The 19,731-nt window shown below is 35.0% G+C and overlaps 2 protein-coding genes and 1 long non-coding RNA gene across 3 annotated transcripts; all 3 read right to left on the bottom strand.

The window, feature by feature from the left end:
- Positions 1–648: 648 nt before the first annotated feature.
- On the bottom strand, positions 649–2,620 carry LOC132173758 (short-chain dehydrogenase/reductase 1-like). Its single transcript, XM_059585353.2, has 5 exons — positions 2,557–2,620; positions 2,184–2,427; positions 1,595–1,669; positions 1,209–1,391; positions 649–1,051 (listed from the first exon to the last, which is right to left on the bottom strand). The coding sequence occupies exons 1-5, from the start codon at positions 2,565–2,567 to the stop codon at positions 674–676; spliced, it is 891 nt and encodes a 296-aa protein (XP_059441336.2). The 5' UTR covers positions 2,568–2,620; the 3' UTR covers positions 649–673.
- A 9,572-nt stretch (positions 2,621–12,192) lies between these two features.
- LOC132174355 (short-chain dehydrogenase/reductase 1) lies at positions 12,193–17,183 on the bottom strand (the record flags this gene model as incomplete). The annotated part of the gene is given in 6 exon segments (XM_088514321.1): positions 12,193–12,383; positions 12,386–12,643; positions 12,841–13,023; positions 13,857–13,931; positions 14,817–15,060; positions 17,143–17,183. Coding segments are annotated over 6 exon segments (921 nt in total), but the record flags the coding sequence as incomplete, so codon positions are not given.
- Positions 17,184–17,186: 3 nt separating this feature from the next.
- On the bottom strand, positions 17,187–19,286 carry LOC132173663 (uncharacterized). The gene is made up of 3 exons (XR_009439334.2): positions 19,085–19,286; positions 17,499–17,710; positions 17,187–17,309 (listed from the first exon to the last, which is right to left on the bottom strand). It is a non-coding gene; the product is annotated as an uncharacterized LOC132173663 (long non-coding RNA).
- Positions 19,287–19,731: the final 445 nt, after the last annotated feature.

The raw sequence follows: 19,731 nt of genomic DNA, 5'->3' as shown, positions 1-19,731 counted from the left end.
CTTTTGACTTGTGTTTCTCTCACACGTCCATTTTGTCCATTCTTTATTAAGCTTCTTTTAGAAGCTTTGTCAAAATGGCTTGGTTGTTAAAAGGTTGAAGCCATTCGGTTTTAAGGGGGGAGAATGCAGCAATTTTAGTGAAAAAGAGAGAAAGAAGAAAAGCAAAAGTTGCCGAGAGAGAGAGAGAGGCTTGTGCTGTAGAGAGAAGAAGATACACTATTTTTCTTCATTTTGATCTCACATTTGGAATGTTGAAAAGCTTAGAGAATTTTAGAGAATCTTTTCTCTTTTGTATTTAATTCTCTTTTGAGTGAGATTGATGTGTATTGGGGCTTTTGGGTTTGAGTGGTTTTGTTTGTACTACTCTTTGTACTCCACTTTTTATTAGTGAATTTCTCCTAGATCGTCTCCGCCAGTGAATGTAGGCTTGTTAAGCCGAATTACTTAAAATCTTGGTGTTTTGTGTGGCTGTGTTATTTTTCTATTCTGTACTTTTCTACTTCTTTGGTGATCTTGAAATTAACATTTGTCACAACACACTGGACGTAACATAGAAAACTTTTACTCAATGTAAGTGAAAAGTAAAACAACTGCAAGAACCAGAGAAAGTAGTATTACAAAATGTGACATGAAATGAAAATGAGCAACTGCATCGTATTGCACCAGTTATCACTTAAAAGGTTGACACTTCCGTCTTAGCAAAGAATAGGCCGGAAGGTCCACCTTCAGGCATCAAAGCCAGCATGACAGGACCTTTAGCTCCTTCTTCAACAGTCAAGACGCCGGTGTTGTGATTCAAATCCGTCTTGACAAAGCCGGGACAAACTGCGTTAATGACAATGTTGGGGTACTTGTTAACCAAAACCCTTGTGTAAGCATTCAGAGCTGCCTTGGAGACAATATAAGCAGAATAATTTGCAGGCCAGCCTTTGATTTCTATCAAATTCTCCTTGGCGTCTTCTAAGAACCTTTCCACCACATTGTCCACTTTCTCTTCTGTGAGGCCATCTACATCTTCTAGCTCCTTTCTTGCATTCTCATTTGAGACACGCTGAAATTCCATTGTTGTTAATTAGCACGTATGATATAGCTAAAAGTTGCTACTTTTTGATATATGGAGTTCTTTTGAGTAGCACCATTTTACCCACGATTTGAAAATGCACCGCAATTTTTTAAAACGCACTTCCAACGATATAATAATACTGTACCTTTAGCTGTCCGAAGGAGGAGGAGACATTTATTATTCTTGCAGAATTGGATAATTCAAGAAGTGGGATTAGTTCTTTGCTCACTTGCTTCATCCCATAATAATTTGTTCTTAGACAATCCAAGGCAGTTTTGTAAGTTTGCTTAAAAACTGTCTCCAAGGATCCGGGATTTGCACCTATAACCTGTATCATTAATGTATGTAGTGATAAATCATGCTGCAGCATACATGTTTAGAAATTAAAATCGTTTGAATACTATTAGGAAGAATTTCCTCCTATCCGGCCAAAAACTGTCCTTTTTTCTTTTTTCATTTATGAGACTTTTCCTACAATGTGGGAAAGAAAACATTAAACTATATAGGATTATATTGCATTGAAAACCTTACTTTATCAAACTCTAGTTTTAAGCTCTTTTGATCCTCTGCTGTGATTATGGATCCGCCAATCCCTGCATTATTTATCTGTAATTTGGAACAATTTCAATATCAGAGTACATAAGAACAAGATTTTATCTAGTTAAAAATTGGTCTTTATTTTTCAACAAGCAAATGACGTTATGTTCATTTAAAAAAGGCTACTATAGACTGATTAGAAATGAATCTTTATATAATTATTATCATCCTCCTTATCAAGGGTGGCGGTTCAATAGTCTAAGGAAGTTTTCAAGTGGTCAAAGCATGTATTAGGGCGTAGGTTTGAATCTCCACAATGGAGAATCTCCATATGCCTAATTAGTATTAACCACCTTGAATTTTTATTGATACTCTCATGGAGCTAAATCAGGCTATAACTCAGTCGATATGGGCAAATAATGTGAGAAGATAGGTGAGTCATATATGTACTTATTCGTGCAGGTGTTTGGATAGTTCAAATAGATATGAGGTCCACCTATACCCCTCTCATTTTAGCGTTTTCCGTGCAATAAAGACAGCTAATTACACCCGATAAAACTTCATTAGAGTTTAGAAAATGTACCAGTATGTCAAGCTTCCCAAATTGGGTTTGGATGAAATTTGCAAGAGAAGAAATGGTAGCCTTGTCCCCCACGTCAAGTTGATGAAAAATCACATGGGAGTATCCAGCAGCCTTGAGTTTTTCAACAGCTTCATTGCCCCTCTTCGCATCTCTAGCAGTTAATATCACCCTGATCCCATTTGAAGCCAACTGCTTACATATTTCAAATCCTATCCCTTTGTTGGCCCCCGTAACAACAGCAACCCTGAAGAAAAAAGTTTGAAACGAATGCAAAAGAAACGAAATTAAGGGTGAGTATTAAGGATCGATGTTTCACTATATATATATATATATGAGGCTCATATAAATTTTTTTTTGTTAAAGATGAAATTACCTCTTCGTCATGTTTGTTGACTTGTTTCCGCTGTTCGTTGATGCCAATTTATGGAAGTTTACGGTTTTGCTGTTGGTTTTATGGTTTAAGGTAAAGGTTATGGGGTATTTATAGTTGGTCATCCCTGGATTTTTACGCACGCAGTGACATCTTTCGACTTGCAATCTTGCTTGTTACGTATACGGTGACGTTTTAGACTTTTCTCTTGTTTTTTGAGCAAGAAACTAGAAATAAGACTCATTATATGTATACTGTGGGAAGAAACTAGAAATAAGAAAATAAATAAAGAGCAGAATAAGAGTGCGTTTGAGATTACAAATTCGTAAGAATAATTTATATTTTTTAAAGATATCATAAAACGTAAAGTGTTTGGCATTGCGATTTAAAAAGCACTTAATCTTAAAAATAAAAAGTCTGCAATTCTATAAACAGGTTAGGGGGTGCTTATTTGAAAAAACACAAATTTAAATCAAAATCACGATTTTGCATAACAAATATTTAATAAAAAATACTTTTTAACGCATTTTACCAAATGTCTTTACGATTTTAAAAAGTAACGATTTCAAAAGCGCAATTTTTAAAAATCGTACTCATTAAAATCACAATCCCAAACGGACCCTTAAATTATTTGTCTAAGTACAATTCCCGTTCGAGAAATGCTAGGTTTTCTAAGTTAAAAATTCTAAAAATTTTGTTACAAAATGATGTATCACCATCCTATTACCATATTTGTCTATTTATTAATCAATAGACCACATAGAATAGTAACACATCATTTTGAAACCAAATTTAAAAAATAAAAATTGAAAAACCTAGCATTTTCCTTCTCGTTTTGGTTAGGTGTGAATGTAATTTCTTGCATGTGTGCTATATATGAGTAATGCTAAAAGTTTTTCATGTGTCGTTCTCGATCGTATCACTCTAAAAATTGTGACATTTAAAATTATCATTGGGCTTGTGATTTATCACTATTTAATTTTGATCAAATTATAATTTTACAAGCTACTTCATTTTTTGGAGTAAAACAAAAAAGACACAATAAATACTTATAGTATCCGGAAGAGGTACCTCAACCATTTTTTGTTTGAGGTACCTCAACCATTTTATAGCACTCCTTAGAAAAAAAATTACTCTCATAGGAATCTCCGTGTGTAAAGAAATTATCATATTTAATACTCTTCTATTTAAAATAATAATAATAATAATAATAATAATAAAATACAAAAATAAAAGCAGAAGGTATATTACTATATTCTGTTCGCTAAAAAATATATGGGCTTGGGTTTTCATTTTCAACCCAATCCACCTCAACCCGCCCAAATCACATACCCAATCTCTCTCTGTCTCTCTCTAATCGACGAGAAGCACAGTTCTCAGAGACACCGAGGTAAGATCGCTTCCGATCTAAAACTTTCAATTAATAAGTTCTTTAGACTTTCGTAATTTCCGTATTCAGTTCTAGGATTCAGGGGTTTAATTTTTACTATTATCAAGTGGTTTTAGAGGGATTTATTACTTGCATTAATAGTGAAGCTAAGGTTTTTGTCCGGTTAAATTAGGTTTAATTCAAGATTCAGACGGAATCAAATGCGTTTTTCTTTGTTTGAAAAACTTGGGTTTGAATGTTTATGTAAGATTTTTGTGCTTCGTTGGTGAAAAATGGTTGAAGTTGGCTCACTCGAACTGATATTATGTAAATTCTTTCAATGTCTATGTTGGGATGTTGAATTTTAAGTGAACTTCTTTTAAGTGGAACTATCATCTATTATGTTTCCTTTTTTGTCAATTCTTGGAAGTTCTTTTAGGTGTCTTCAAGTACGTCTGTTGCTTCTAGTTAGGTATTTTCAAATGTATACTTCCAGTGTACTTGGGCAACCTTAGGCTTTTAATGATATCTTCAATTCTTCATTACTTATAAAAAAAATTAATAATAAAACATAAAAATAAATAAATAAATAAATAAAGTATGTCTATTGTTTATGGGGCTCTGCTGAGTCATTAGAATTGGGAACCTGTGTAGGAGACTCTAAATATCAATGTGGACTGGTTTGTTATATTTGAATAATATTCAGGCTAGTGTTAGCAGACTTGCAATTATGTAAAATGTTATCAAAGAGAATGGTTTAGCCCCAACTGCAACAAATAATTCGGATTGATTTTTGACATTAGTGATGAATTTTAGGCAAGATTTGAATTCTTTTTTTCTTCATACTAGATTAAGGATTGATCAATGAGTAAAGCGTTTTGTCTGATCACTAATTGCTCTGTATAATAGAAATTGGATACTCATTTTCTTAGTTACATTTTGTTCTTTATGCATTGTACATGGTGGTGAAATTATTGCGCATGTTCTGCAGTAAGCCGTTTACAGGCTAGAGATTAATGTAGGGAGAACTATTGGAATGTTTATTGCCCATAGATTTTCAGTGGCCTTGTTATTTCTACTTCTTTGATGAAATTTATGTTACGCACCAATTGAGAGCTTTCAGAGTTACTTGTGTGTCTGGTAGATATATGCTTGTGTGAGCATGCAGTTTTCTTAGTAAATTATGTTAATGTCTTGATTATTTGCTGTTAATTCTTCCTGAATTATGACACGAGTATTTATGTTTTGGAGTCAATTTTGGCCATTCAGTTATTTCAATTTAATTCTTATCTTTCACCATCTTGTACTTAAAATCCCTTATTTTCTTACATTTTTAAATATTAATGGTGGGTCTGAGTAGCTCTTACTAAAAAACGCAAAACATTTTCATGTCTAGATGGCATTACAAGAAAAGTTAGATAAATGGGAAAAATATACTTTATCCCCTGAACTATCCACTCATTTACACTTTTAACCCCAATGTTTAAAAAGTAACACTTTACCCCCCCTCCCCCAAACTTTTAAATTGTTGCAATTCGATCATTTTAGCTTTTTTTTTCCCAAAATGCCCCCATTCCAAGTTAAAAAAAAAATTAAAATTAAAATTAAAGGGTGGCCGGTCTGGGGTGGCCAGCCACCCCTTAATTTTTATTTAATTTTATTTTTTTTAACTTAGGATGGAGGCATTTTGGAAAAAAAAAAAAAAAAAAAAAAGAGTCAGAATGGTCGAATTGCAACAATTTGAAAGTTTGGGGGGGGGAGGTAAAGTGTCACTTTTTAAACATTAGAGTTGAAAGTGCAAATGGATAAATAGTTCAGGGGGGTAAAATGTATTTTTCCCTAAATAAATTCAAGAAGCGGCAAGAGAAGTGCCTGTCAACCCTCACGAGCATTGCAGCAGCTAATAAGTCCACAGTTCAGAAATCCACACTTGTAGCTGCAGCGCTGTCAGCCAATGCAAGAACCCCTGCTTCTGCCGTTAAATTTTCAAATGATACAGAGAGACTTGAACACATTAACAGCATTCGTAAAGTCCTGTAGGAGCTCAGATCAAGCGTGTTATAGATCTGCTACTGGAGGTTTAAACCGAATTCTTCCTGCCTTTATCTATGCATACGTATTGCCTAATGCTCTAGTTATTCGCAATGCTCATTGCTGAATTGATTTAAAAGTTGTGTGTTTACTGCAAAAGAAATAGTTATAGTTATCCACCTTCATCAAACTGGGACCCCTTTTTTTGGCAATTAATTGGGGAAACTCAAAACCTTGTTTATATGGCATGATTTTAAGGGGAAGCTGATAATACTTGATAGACAGTTGTACTTTGAATTGAAGGTAATTATAAATTATAGAGGTTTGTGGGCAATTTGTATTGTAGTTTTGTTTACTGTAGTAACTGGGTATATCAAATCAATAGAAGTCAACATGAGTTACATTGCTCTGGTTGGACCAGGTTAATGTTAATTATCACCAGTTGAATGTTGTTTGTATTTGCAGATAAGGCAAGCCTTCACGCCGGAGCAAAAAAATGAATCATGTTATGTTGACGCGAATGCCAACAAAGCTGTCTTTGACAGTTTGAGGAATAACCCGAAAGTGCACTATGATGGGAAGCGTTTCTCTTACAAGGGAACATTAAACTTACGTAGCCACAGAACTTCATGGGCTAATAAACTTTTTCGATTTAGTATTTAAGTTGTATTTAGTTTTTTCCTTATACCTCTTTCATGGTGGGTAACATTTTGACTTGTCACTTGGTCTACAGTCTAAGTATGATCTAAAGGAAAAGAGTCAGCTTCTTTACTTAATAAGGTAAAAACGAGAGGGCATTGCTGTCATTGATCTTAAGGATGCATACCCAACTGTGATGGATGACTTGCTGGTACATGTAATATTTGATTTCCCCATTTTGTTTGATGAACTTTTACATCATGATATTCATGATTTCAAAATAGCACCAGAATTTTGTTCAGAGAAGTCTTTGGAAAAAACTGCTAGGCCTGTTAGCCTTGTGCATGCCTCCCTCTTTCTGTAAGGTGTAGTCCTGGGTTTAATCCATGGGGTGGTGTGGGGGTGCAAAGATTATCCATCATCACGTGGCCTATAAAAAAACTGATTGACCAAAAAAAAAAAAAACAAAACAAAACAAAAGGTTGCTAGAAAAAGTTCATCTTGCATTGAAGGCCACTAAATGAACCCTTTTTTTTTTTTGTAAGTAAAAGCATTTGGTAAGAAAACTGAACGAACCTTTGAATTCTATGGATTTGATTATCTCTCTGTGTACAACTTGCCGAGCATAGTTCAGAGGTGACGGGTGACTGTGTGTTGGTGGGACTTGAAAAGGCCTGGAAGCCTGCCTTCCCTTGACCTTTTGGTGTCGGGTGGGAACTTCTTTTCTCAGAATGATAAACAAAAAAATCCAAGGTTTTGAATGGTTATCATTAAATGGAGCAAATTGTGTGATATTGTTGTATCTGGTAAAGTTTTTCTGGCTTTGGATGCATGGATTAGCTTTCTCAAAAGATGATTTTCATTATGACGAAAAGTGTAACGTGCCACCTTAACACATTACCAAATGGTAACTTGTCAAATTGACACGTTACTAAAGAATGACGTATAATATGCATTGACACGTCACCATTTTGTAAATTTTTAATTAATTAACTCAATTATGGAACGATCAATACATAAAACGATCGTTTAATAAAACTATGCTCGCTCGTTTAACGTTCGCGCGAATACTAGCACGAGTTGAGAACAAAATTACGAAAATTATAAATTATTAAAGCTTGCATAGGTATTTCATTCATGCAATAGAACAAGTTTAACATTCGTTTAATATACCCATATCAAACTAGGCTCGATCATTTAACGTTCGTAAATAATATTAGCGCGACTAATATTTATAAGGGGAAACTTCACTAAGCCCCCCTGAACTTCCGGCCGATTTTGCAAACCCCTCCTGAACTTCCAAATCTCTCATTTTGAATCCATGAACTTCCATTTGCTCTCACTTTGGGCCCCTCTGTCAGTTTTCAACATTAGATTAAACGGTTTAACTTTTTTATACCCATTATACTCCTACGTTAAAACTACACCGTTTTGGACTTCAAAACTAGAACACTCACCCAGTCCAAAACGACGTCGTTTTAGGCATTAATTTTTTTTTTTTTTTTGGCAAAATTTTTTTTTTTTTTTTTTTTTTTTTTTTTTTTTTTAAAAAAAGACAATGGAATGGCTTTGGGGGTGGCCAGACCACCCCCAAGGGCCTGGGGGTGGTTTCGGCCACCCCCTACAGCCGGTATGGGGGTGGCCGAAACCACCCCCAAGCCCTTGGGGGTGGTCCGGCCACCCTCAAAAGCCCAAACCAATCCCAAAACCTGTTTTTTTTTTTTTTTTTTTTTGGCCTTTTGAGGGTGGCCGAACCACCCCCTTGGTCATGGGGGTGGTCGAACCACCCATACCGGCCATGGGAGCCACCCCCTTGGCCAAAAATTGGGTGGTTCAGCCACCCCATTTTGGCCAGCCACCCCGATCTTTTTCTCCCTTCAAAAAAAAAAAAAAAAAAAAACAATTTTAATGCCCAAAATGACACCGTTTTGGGCTAGGGTTTTTTTTTTTTTTTAAGTTTTTTCATATTTTTCATTTTCTTTTTTTTTTTAAGAAATATATATATATATAATTTTAATGCCCAAAACGGTGTCGTTTTGGGCTAGGGTGGGTGCTGTAGTTTTGGGCATTTTCGAAATTTCAAGTGGACTGAGTAAGGGTATAATGGGCATAAAAAGTCAGACTATTTGACTTTAACGTTGAAAACTAACAGAGGGGTCCAAAGTGAGAGAAAATGGAAGTTCAAGGGTCCAAAATGAGAGATTTGGAAGTTCAGTAGGGGTCTACAAAATCGGCTGGAAGTTCAGGAGGGCTTAGTGTAGTTTCCCCTATTTATAATTTATTGTATATACATATAATAACAAGTTCTAGTAATATATATACATACTTATAATTAAGTACTATACATTAATAATTTGGTATTCTATATTATTTATTAAGGGGTAAATATAGCATAAGTCCCGGAATCAACGTGCCAAAATTAAATAGTCCATAAGTTGTCTTTTTTAAAAATTTACGCCCTAGGTCAGTCAAAATGCGAGAAAAATCCCTATCATTAGAATTTTGTAATTGCAGTTAGTCCATTCTAAATGGTGCGGTTTTGTAATGCCAGATCAGGCGAAAATGTTGATCCTACGTGTCCAAGTGTACACATAGGATCAAAACTCACCGTTTTGGGAACATCCAAAACGGTGAGTTTTGGAAACTTGTGAGTTTTATTTTGAAATCCCCAAGCCATATTTCTTTCCAATGAAACAAACGGACAAGAGAATCCCAGGCATACCCACTGACCAACACAGCGGCTGAACGGAGACCCACCGACAGCTGAACGGAGACCCACCGGGGGACAGAATCCACCGTTGAGCCTAGCAGTCCGGCGTCGAACTTGAATTTGGCGTCCACCCATTTCTGCCGTAGAGCTTAGACCCATCGACCGGCAACCCATCCAAGGTAATTTCCCATAATTGTTTTGTGGTTTGTGTTGGTCTAACAGTGTGGAAGCATTTTCTTCTAGTTTTAGGAAGCTTTTGTTGTATTGGAAGATTTTTGTCAAAACCCCCATCCCCCAAAATTTTTGTTGAATCTGTGTTGGATTTATATATACAATATAATCTGTGTTGGAATCTTACAAAACATACTTTATTGCATTGTTGGCAACGGGTGTGGTCCATATTGGTTGTTGTTCAAATGGAATATGTCATTATTCCATTATTATTGTGAACTTTTGGGGTGTAATGGCTTTGTCCATAATAGCCAATGTTTGTCGTGTTTTGTCCTTTGACATTTGATTATGGGTCATAGAGAGGGTTGAGAACAATTACAACCCTAAGGGTGGTAGGCTTTGTTAGACTAACACAAACCACAAAAAAATTATGGGAAATACCTCGGATGGGTTGCCTATCGGTGGGTCTTGGTTCAAGGGCAGAAATGGGTGGACGCCGAATTCAGGTTGGACGCCGAACCGCTAGGCTTGATGGTGGATTATGTCGCGCCGGTGGGTCTCCATTTAGCCGTTGGTGGGTTCGTCGGTGGGTGTCCGTTCAGCCGTCTATGGGTGCATCAGTGGGTCTCCGTTCAGCCGCTACGTTGGTTGATGGGTATGCCTGGGATTCTTTTGTCCGTTTGTTTCATCGGGAAAGAAATATGACTTGGGTGTTTCAAAATAAAACCTCCAAGTTTCCAAAACTCACGTTTTGGGAAACCCAAAACGTTGAGTTTTGATCCTACGAATACACTTGGACACGTAGGATCAACATTTTCGCTTGATCTGGCATTCCAAAAACGCAACGTTTAGAAGGGACTAACAGCATTTACAAAATTCTGACGGTAAAGATTTTTTTTCTTGCATTTTGATTGACCTAGGAGTAAATTTTTGAAAGAAAAAAAAAAAAAAAACTTAGGGACTATTTAATTTTAGCGAGTTAACTCAGGATCTTATAATATATTTACCCTTTATTAAGTGTCTGATTAATAATTTATTAAGTATTTACTTAATTATAATTAAGTAACAGTAAGTACCACGTGCTTACTGTTACTTAATTAGTAAATCCAAATTCCAAATATATACTTAATAAATAATTATATAGTACTTATATATATATGGATCCATTCCATATATTTATAGACTAAATTTAATATATATTGGTTCATGTAGTACTTATTCACCATCGATACATACCCTTACAAAACTCGGAAAAAGCTTGTTTAACGTGCGCCAATATTTTTTTATTTTTGTAATAAAAAAGAAAATTAGAATAGCTTATATATATATTACCTACGAGCTCAACCCTAGATCATCATCATCTTATGACATTCTAAAAAATTAGAAAGCTATATGGCCGGCTAAAACATCAACTCGCTTAGGGTGCCCCTAAGGTTTACAAATTACAACGTATAGAACACGTTTATTACAAATTACAAATTACAACTTATGAGGCATATAATTGCATGCAGCCCATAACCTATAGAACACGTTTATTACAACCCTAGGAATTCCCAACTACGTAATAGCTTGGCCCTAAGTTTTTTACAATTGTAAAAGGAATAGGTTAATTATTAAAAAACTATGCCATCCAATGCACTGTATAACTATATATGAACAATAAGAATATTACACCAAATTTGGAAATGATAGCACAATAAGAATATTATACCAAATTAACATTAACATATAGTCAATGTATATTATTACTTATTAAGTATATTTGTCAAAAGAATATGTCAATTAGCATTATAAATTTATTGGTAAACCATAGATATAAGTAAACTATTGTACAATAGTTTAATTTGATAGTTACACTTTCAAATTAATATATCAATTATGTACTAGCTTGAGATCGACTTACTCCCAATGTTATTAAAAAATGAAACTGTGGTTTTTAGTATTAATATTCTAGACCATTAATATATATATATATATATATATATATATATATATGAAAATACTTGGTGTTCTCTTAGTTTTAATTAGTATATATTGCTTTTAAAAACTAAGTTGGTAAATTAAGAGCAATGTTTATTTTTTTATTACAAAATTTAAATATTAGTGACGTGTCACATGTGGCACGTTACCAATATGGTGACGTGCCATGTGTGGCATGATACCAATTTAGTGACGTGCCATGATGTGCCACATGTGGCACGTCACCCTTTGGTAACGTGCCACATGTGCTACTATACATCAGCCATTAGTAATGTGCGACATGTGGCACATTACTAACAGGCCTTGGGAAGGCGCACCAAACCTAGACGCCCTTCCCCTTCTTCTTTCTCATTTCTCTCTTTTTTTTCCCCCTCCTTTCTCTTTTCTTCTTGCTCTCGCGCGCAGTGCACTCTTCCGTACTCTCCCTCTCTCTTTTTCTCTCTTCTTCTCCTATAGTCTCTCTCACACTCCGGCACTATCTCTCACTCTCCGACACTCTCTCTTTCTTCTCCTCCCGCGCACGCCAGGCCCTTCTCGCTCTCTCATTTCTCTCTGTGACTTCACCGGCTGACAGTCTCTCACACTCCGGCACTCTCCCTCTCAAACGTACAGGTATATATATATAACACAAAATAAATAACCCATTTCACTTAAAATGGAAATGATGTTGATCCCTTTCTGAACATGCAATATAGAAAACTTTTATTCAATGTAAGTGAGAAGTAAAACAACTACAATATCGAATTGGAAAAAGTAGTACGAAACGTTACATAAAAATGAGCAAGTGCATCGTATTGCATCAATTATCACTTAAAAGGTTGACACTTTAGTCTTATCAAAGAATAGACCAGAAGGTCCACCTTCAGGCATCAAAGCCAGCATGACAGGACTTTTAGCTCCTTCTTCAACAGTTAAGACCCCAGTGTTGTGTGATTAATATCTGTCTTGACATAGCCAGGACCAACTGAGTTAATGGCAATGTTGGGATACTTCATAGCAAGAACCCTTGTAAAAGCATTCACAGCTGCCTTGGAGACAAAATAAGCAGAAAAATTTGTCGGCCAGCCGTTGACTTGTATCAAATTCTCCTTGACGTCTTCTAGGAACCCTTCCACCACCTTGTCCACTTTCTCTTCTGTGAGGCCATCTACATCTCCTAGCTCCTTCCTTGTATTCTCATTTGGGATATGCTGAAATTCCATTGTTGTTAATTAGCACCTGTGACATCACTAAAAGTGATGTCACAGGTGCTAATTAAAAAATAATTATTTTAAAACGTTCAATTTAAAAATAATGCATTCAAAAAAATGCACCATTTTACCCACGATTTGAAAACGAACCGCAATTTTTTTAAAACGCACTCTCTAACAATATAATAATGTTGTACCTTTAACTGTCCCAAGGAGGAGGAGACATTTATTATTCTTGCAGAATTGGATAATTGAAGAAGTGGAATTAGTTCTTTGCTCACTAGCTTCATCCCATAATAATTTGTTCTTATACAATCCGTGGCAGTTTCGAATGTTTGCTTGAAAACTTTCTCCAAGGATCCGCGATTTCCACCTGCAACCTGTATCATCGTATGCAGTGGTAAATGATGTAGCATATATGTTTGAAATCATTTGAATACTATTTTATTGTGGAGAAAGTTTTCTTTCGGATCAACCCAATCTAAACTAAAATTGATTTGTTCACATTTTTAATAAAATTAGGGGAAAATGCAAACTTAGTTTTTGTGGTTTACCTGATTTGTAAATTAGATCTCTGTAGTATCAAAATGAACTCAAAGGTCCCTGAGATATGCCAAAAAAATAATTTACTCGTTCACTGAATTAACAGATTCCGTTAGTATGACATTGACTAAAATATGACATGTGTCACAATTTTATTAGTTCTGACGTATTTACATAATCAAAATCTGTTAAATCAGTTGATGAAATTCTACTGTAAGGAGTAAATTGTCTTTTTGGTACACCTTAGGGATCCCTGAATTCATTTTGATACCACTGAAGGTTAATTACAAATTAAGTAAACCACAATAACTAATTTTGTAATTTTCTCATAAAATTAACCAAGCATGTGGTATCTGTCCTTAGTGCATGTGAAAATGCATATAAGAATAATATACTCTAAAGACATATGTTAATTTAATAAATTGTATTTGAGGAATTCCCTTCATTCCTGGCCTGTTTGAAGTAAAACTTTGTCCTTTTATTTATTTTTATTTTTTGCATTTATGAGACTTTCTTTCATACAGTGTGGGAAGGAAAACATTAAACCATATATTATAGTCTACATTTCCACTTAAACACATTATCTTGCAGTAATTAAGTACTTCAAATTTCTGGATTATACTCTAAATTTAAAATGCTGATAGAGATTATATTACATTGGGAAACTTACTTCATCATACCCTTGTTTTAAGCCCTCTTGATCTTCTGCGTTGATTATGGATCCAGCAATCCCTGCATTGTTTATCTGCAATTTAAAATAATTTCAATAGTAGAGTACTAAATGTGGGATAAGAACAAGACTTCATATAGTTATTGGTCTTTATTTTTCACCAAGCAAATGACTCTTTTTTCTCATATTCAAAAAAGCCGACGGAGGAGATCACTTATGGCTATTCTATCTAAGTATGACCATAGTAGTCCTTACTCGCTAAGAGCCGTATAGGGAAAGACCAAGACAATGGGAACCACATATTGTCTCTTAAGTCTGACTAAATCATAACCTGACTTAGTTTCATCAAGAAATCAGTATGACCCAAAGCAGCTAATACTAATAGGATTGATGATTCTTATTTCAGGAGTTAAACTCTCACCTTAGTACATATCTAAAACCATTTGGAGAATTTTATTGAGACCACTAGACCACTGCCATTAATGGTAAACCAAATGACTTTATTTTTATCTAAAAAAGATTACATGATTTCATCTTAATTCAAAAGTATAGATTGATTAGAAAGGTATCTATATAATTAATCTGCCTTAGACTATTGGATAAGGGCTCATCCATACTTATACTTTTTCGTTTTTCTTTTCTATACTATGAACAGGTTGGAAAAGCAGCCTAGTGAAGCAATAGGAAATACACATCCCTGTGAATTTTGATATTCCCATCTACAAGTCAAAGTCATATTCTCCATTAAAATCAAGCGTCTTACCAAGGATCAGAACATACAATACGGGCAGTTAATATAAGAGGATAGGTGTTCCCTTACCTACTTAAGCAGGTGTCTAGACTATACAAATCAGTACAAGGCTTATCTACGGTATCCGGTCACGTTAGCCACCCATGCATGCAATACGGGCAACGACTAATTACACCCGATCACAAGTATCGGTGAGTTGGATTACGTACCAATATGTCAAGCTTCCCAAATTGAGTTTTGATGCAATTTGCAAAAGAAGAAATGCTAGCCTTGTCCCCCACATCAAGTGGATGAAAAATCACATCGGAGTATCCAGCAACCTTGAGTTTTTCAACAGCTTCATTTCCCCTCCTCACATCTCTAGCAGTTAATATCACCTTCACCCCATTTGAAGCTAGCTGCTTACATATTTCAAATCCTATCCCTTTGTTGGCCCCCGTAACAACTGCAATCCTGAAGAAAAAAGTTTGAATCAAAAGCAAAAACAAAGAAATTAAGGATCGATCTTTCACTGCTTACTACGATATATAATTATATACATCTGAGGTTCATATTAAAACATGTTGTTAAAGATGAAATTACCTCTTCGTCATGTTAATTTGTTGACTTGGTTCTGCAATTCGTTGACGCTTATTTATGGAAGTTTATGGTTTTTCTGTTGTTTGGATGGTTTAAGGTAAGGTTGTGGGGTATTTATAGTTGCTCATCTCTATCTAGGTTTTCTACGCATGCAGTGACATCTTCCCAGTTGCTATCACTACAAGAAATTAGGTCTTTAGGGGCGACTTTGAGTCGCCCCTAAAGGTCCTAAAGTGGACGCTGTTGCCAACAGCGTCGACTTTTCGACCCTAAAGGTGTCGACGCTAATAGTCCGACCCTAATGATCAAATGTCTGATTATCAGGGTCCACTTAAAAGTCGACCCTAATGATCACTTTTAGCGTCCACTTTATCGACCCTAAAAGTTGCAATATTTTGACCCTAAAGATGATGTAAACGGAAGCAAAAGTCGACCCTAATAATCAAGCATTAGCGTCCACTTTTAGTTAACCATTAGGGTCCACTTTGTCGACCCTAATGGTCCTTTTAAAAAAAATAATAATAATAACTATCAGTGTCCAAACCAAAGTGGACGCTGATAGTTAACCATTAGCGTCCACAAAGTCGACCCTAATGGTCCTAAAAAATTAAAAAAGAAAATAACTATCAGCATCCACTTAGAGTCGACCCTAATGATCACTTTTAGCGTTCACTTTATCGACTCTAAAAGGCACAATGTTTTGACCCTAAAGATGATGTAAACGAAAGAATTAGTCGACGCTGATAGTCAAGCATTAGCGTCCACTATTAGTTAACCATTAGGGTCCACCTTGTCGACCCTAATGGTCCTTTAAAAAAAAATAATAATAATAACTATCAGCGTCCAAACCAAAGTGGACGCTGATAGTTTAACCATTAGTGTCCAACAAGTCGACCCTAATGGTCTTAAAAAATCAAAAAAAAAAAAAATTCTGCGATCGATCGCACTTAGAAAACCCTCTGGTACTGCGATCGATCGCACTCGATCGCAGAACCAGGGAACACTGGTATGAGTAACATATATATATATATATATATCTTTTTGGCATTTAGATATTTACATATATATATATATATATATATATATATATATACATCTAAATGCCAAAAAGAGCTGATCGACCAAAATTTAAAGGCTGAAGTATGAAAATGCTTATTTGAAATTTATCAATTCAAGGCTCAAGAATAAAATCGAACCCTTATTTGAAATTTATCCACCACAAGACAGAAGATAACATTCATATTTTCTAATTGAATTCCATTTGTCCAATAACTGAATTAGCTCAATAAAGTTTAGAAAGCATAGTCAATTCTGCACATAAAGTACTAATAGAAACAGGTAGGAATGTTCTAATTATAGTAATTGGAGAACAGCTAATCAGATTTTGAATCAAAGCAACTTGTTACCACCAACATTCAAGTAATGCCCTTTGATTTCACCAATTTCAGCACATTTCCTAGATTAAATCTTCTCTTTCTTTCTCTCTCTCTCATTTTTTTTATGGTCCTTCAAATCTGCCTCAGTAGCTGTAGCAGAGGGAACACACATTCTACTTTGTCTTAGTATTGTATTTGGACTTTGTAATCAATAAATCAATGTAATTATACTAAAAGATGCATTTGCTTTTATATATATATAAGTTGAAAGATGCATTTTATTCTTGGATGCAAACTATATAAGCATAAACCTCTAAGTTGCAAATGCATTATATATATACACCACATATTGAAAACAAAATTGCATTGCGTTCTGAAACATTTCTTTAGCTTATTGTGAATTGCCGTATGAATGATTCTTAAACTCTTTTGGTAAATTTTTTAGACACAAGAATATACAATGTGCGGCGAAAGGTGTCTACTAGGAGTCTATTCAACTTCTTTAGTTCTCAACTTAGCATATGAATTGCCACAGTCACAATTGATTAATAATGACATAAAGAATAACTTTCATTCCCACCTCAAGTTTACCACGGAACCGATGATGTTTAATTTTGTGGGCCATCCATCTATCACATGTGACAGTGCAACCAAAAGAAATACAGCTTTATCCCCTTCCATGCAATTCAAAATCAGTAGGAGTTGTTTAGTTGCAAGAATATGAAGGTTCTCCTTGCATCCCAAATACTGGCAGCATACCCACTCTATCAGGTTTACATGGCAACAAGAAGAACAATTTTGAAAAAATATGAACTACAAACTTACTAACAACCACGCATGAATAAAATGAAGTAGCCATATTTACAGCTCAAATGCATGATCCATCTAAAGATAGACACAAAAATTCTCTTAAAAAATAATGAAAGTAAAACTCACCCTCTTTTTTTGCTTCCTCTCCACTACTCTCTTCTTTTTCTTCTTCATTCTCTTTTTCCTCTTGTTCCTATGCAATGCTGACATCTCCTTATACAGAACCGCCACTCTCTTTACCTTTTACCCTTTGCTTCAAATCTTCTGATTGTTGATCAATTTTATCATGTTACTATTTCCCACAAACACTTAGACCTTGCATCCTCAGGATGATGATACTAAAAGGCAAATGAAAACAATCACTACAAAATACCATTAGAGAGATAAAGGAAAGTTTCAACGAGGAAAACTGTTTGTGGTACTTGAAGTTGAAATTGCAAAAATATACACATCCCAAGGTCATCCAAATACTGAAAAAAATAAAAAATAAAAAAACAAACAAACAAACAAAAAGAGCAGTTCATATGAATGATATCAGCATTATACCAGATACCAAAAGTCAAAAGTACTTGGAAGGAAACAACTCTACTAAACACGACTGACATAATATAATCACAAAATGTGATACTTCTTAATCTTTTATTGAGAGGTTTAATTGATTCTTTGGCTTATTTCAAAACAGCGCATACCAAAATCATACTCACAAGCATTTTCTTCTTCTTCTTTTGAATTGAGAAAACAAAAACAATTAGTTAACAAGTTGCATCACAAATGGACTTACTCTGTTTATAAGTAATACATTTACTAAGATAAAAAGAGAGCACTCAAGTACATGGAGATTGTACAAAATTCTCCCAAAAGTTACAATCGAAAATTCCAAAAGGTCAAGGAAGTCCGAAAAAAAGAAAAAAGAAAAAAAAGCAAGACTTCCTAGGGCAGGCATCCAATCAAACAATGATCTCAAAACACAGGGTTATTATGAGTAAGCTCAACTCCGTTATAATTGAGGACAAGCTAGAGATGGATAAGAACCAGCAGCAACCTAAAAGATACATGGGATACCCTAAATAGGGAGGAAAAAAATGAAGATAAGTAATTTTCTTTCTTTTAAAAAAAGGTGTTCGTTTCATCGATGGAAAATAAACCATAACACAAGCACCTGGCAATCCTCCTACAAATCTACATGTCATTACTGAGATCAGATAACCTAGGAGATGTCATTAGAAAACTTTTTTTTTAATGGTAAATTACACATGCACCCAGTGGGACTTGAACCCACAACCTGACCCTCCACCTTGCTACAAGAAACACACAAAGTCCTCAAATTCCATATAAATGATTAAGAACATTTATGAATAGGGTCCCCAAAATAAAATCCCATATCAAGAAACACACAAAATCAAATCAAGAAATTATCCAAAAATCAAAACAACACCCATCATTAGCGTGGACCCAATAATCCTCAAATTCCATATACTAGGGGCTTCTACAAAAAACAAATAGGGGCGGGCTTCTAAAATTTTTCATCCCCTAATCCAAAATTAGCAAAATACTCTCAAATCAACCATAGGTATGCCAACATGAAGCGTAAATTTCAGAAATATGCACCAAGATTCGAAATTAAACCAAAGCATGAGAAAACAGGGTTCCGACGAGAGAGAATTGCAGACAGTAACGAAAAGAGAGAAAAGACTAAGAGGAAGAAAATTTACCTGAAGCTCTTCTTTCTTCCTTGCTCGGCAACTAGAGAAAGACAAATGTTCATTAGTGAGAGAGACAAATATAAAGATGAGAAAGACAAATTCCGTTTGTCCGTCACTCTCTCTCTCTCTCTCTCTCTCTCTTGTGTCGATCTCTCTCTCTCGCTCTAGCTCTCTCTCCTGGTATTGTGCAGAACTGCAGAAGGCAGGCAGAAGGCAGGGGATAACATGAGAAGAATGGGTTAGAGAGGCGAAGAAGAAAAAAGGGGGAGATACAAAACAAATTTTCCGAAAATTTCACCCGCCGCGCCAATGGATCCCGCCTTCTAATTTGTACGAAACTGACATAGTTTTATATCAGCGTCGACTTAGTCGACGCTGATAACCATACTATCAGCGTCAACCTATAATGTTGACGCTGATTGTCCACTTTTTAATTTTTTTATTTGAACTTATTTAGACAATTATATTAGCTTATTAATTTTATTTTAAGTCAAAATTGATTGAAAAAAAAAAATTTTATTTTTTGGGTCATAATTAGTAAAGTTTTCTATTTTTTATTTGTTAATATATATACATCATTTTGTAGTTTTCTCACACACACACACACACACACACACACACACATATATATATATATGGACAAAGTTTTTCTCCAA

This window comes from Corylus avellana, chromosome 3 (genome assembly GCF_965113065.1).
Source record: "Corylus avellana chromosome 3, dhCorAvel1.hap1.2, whole genome shotgun sequence".
NCBI lineage: Eukaryota > Viridiplantae > Streptophyta > Magnoliopsida > Fagales > Betulaceae > Corylus > Corylus avellana.
The sequence above is the reverse complement of the archived record's forward strand: the minus strand, read 5'-3'. Positions and strand labels throughout refer to the sequence as shown.

What these genes read in the sequence shown, in the direction of transcription:
- LOC132173758 (XM_059585353.2), bottom strand. An exon ending in TTGGGAAGCTTGACATACTG is followed by an intron (nt 1,670 to 2,183) that starts GTACATTTTCTA and finishes TCCAAATTACAG; the next exon opens with ATAAATAATGCAGGGATTGG. An exon ending in TAAAACTAGAGTTTGATAAA is followed by an intron (nt 1,392 to 1,594) that starts GTAAGGTTTTCA and finishes TTAATGATACAG; the next exon opens with GTTATAGGTGCAAATCCCGG.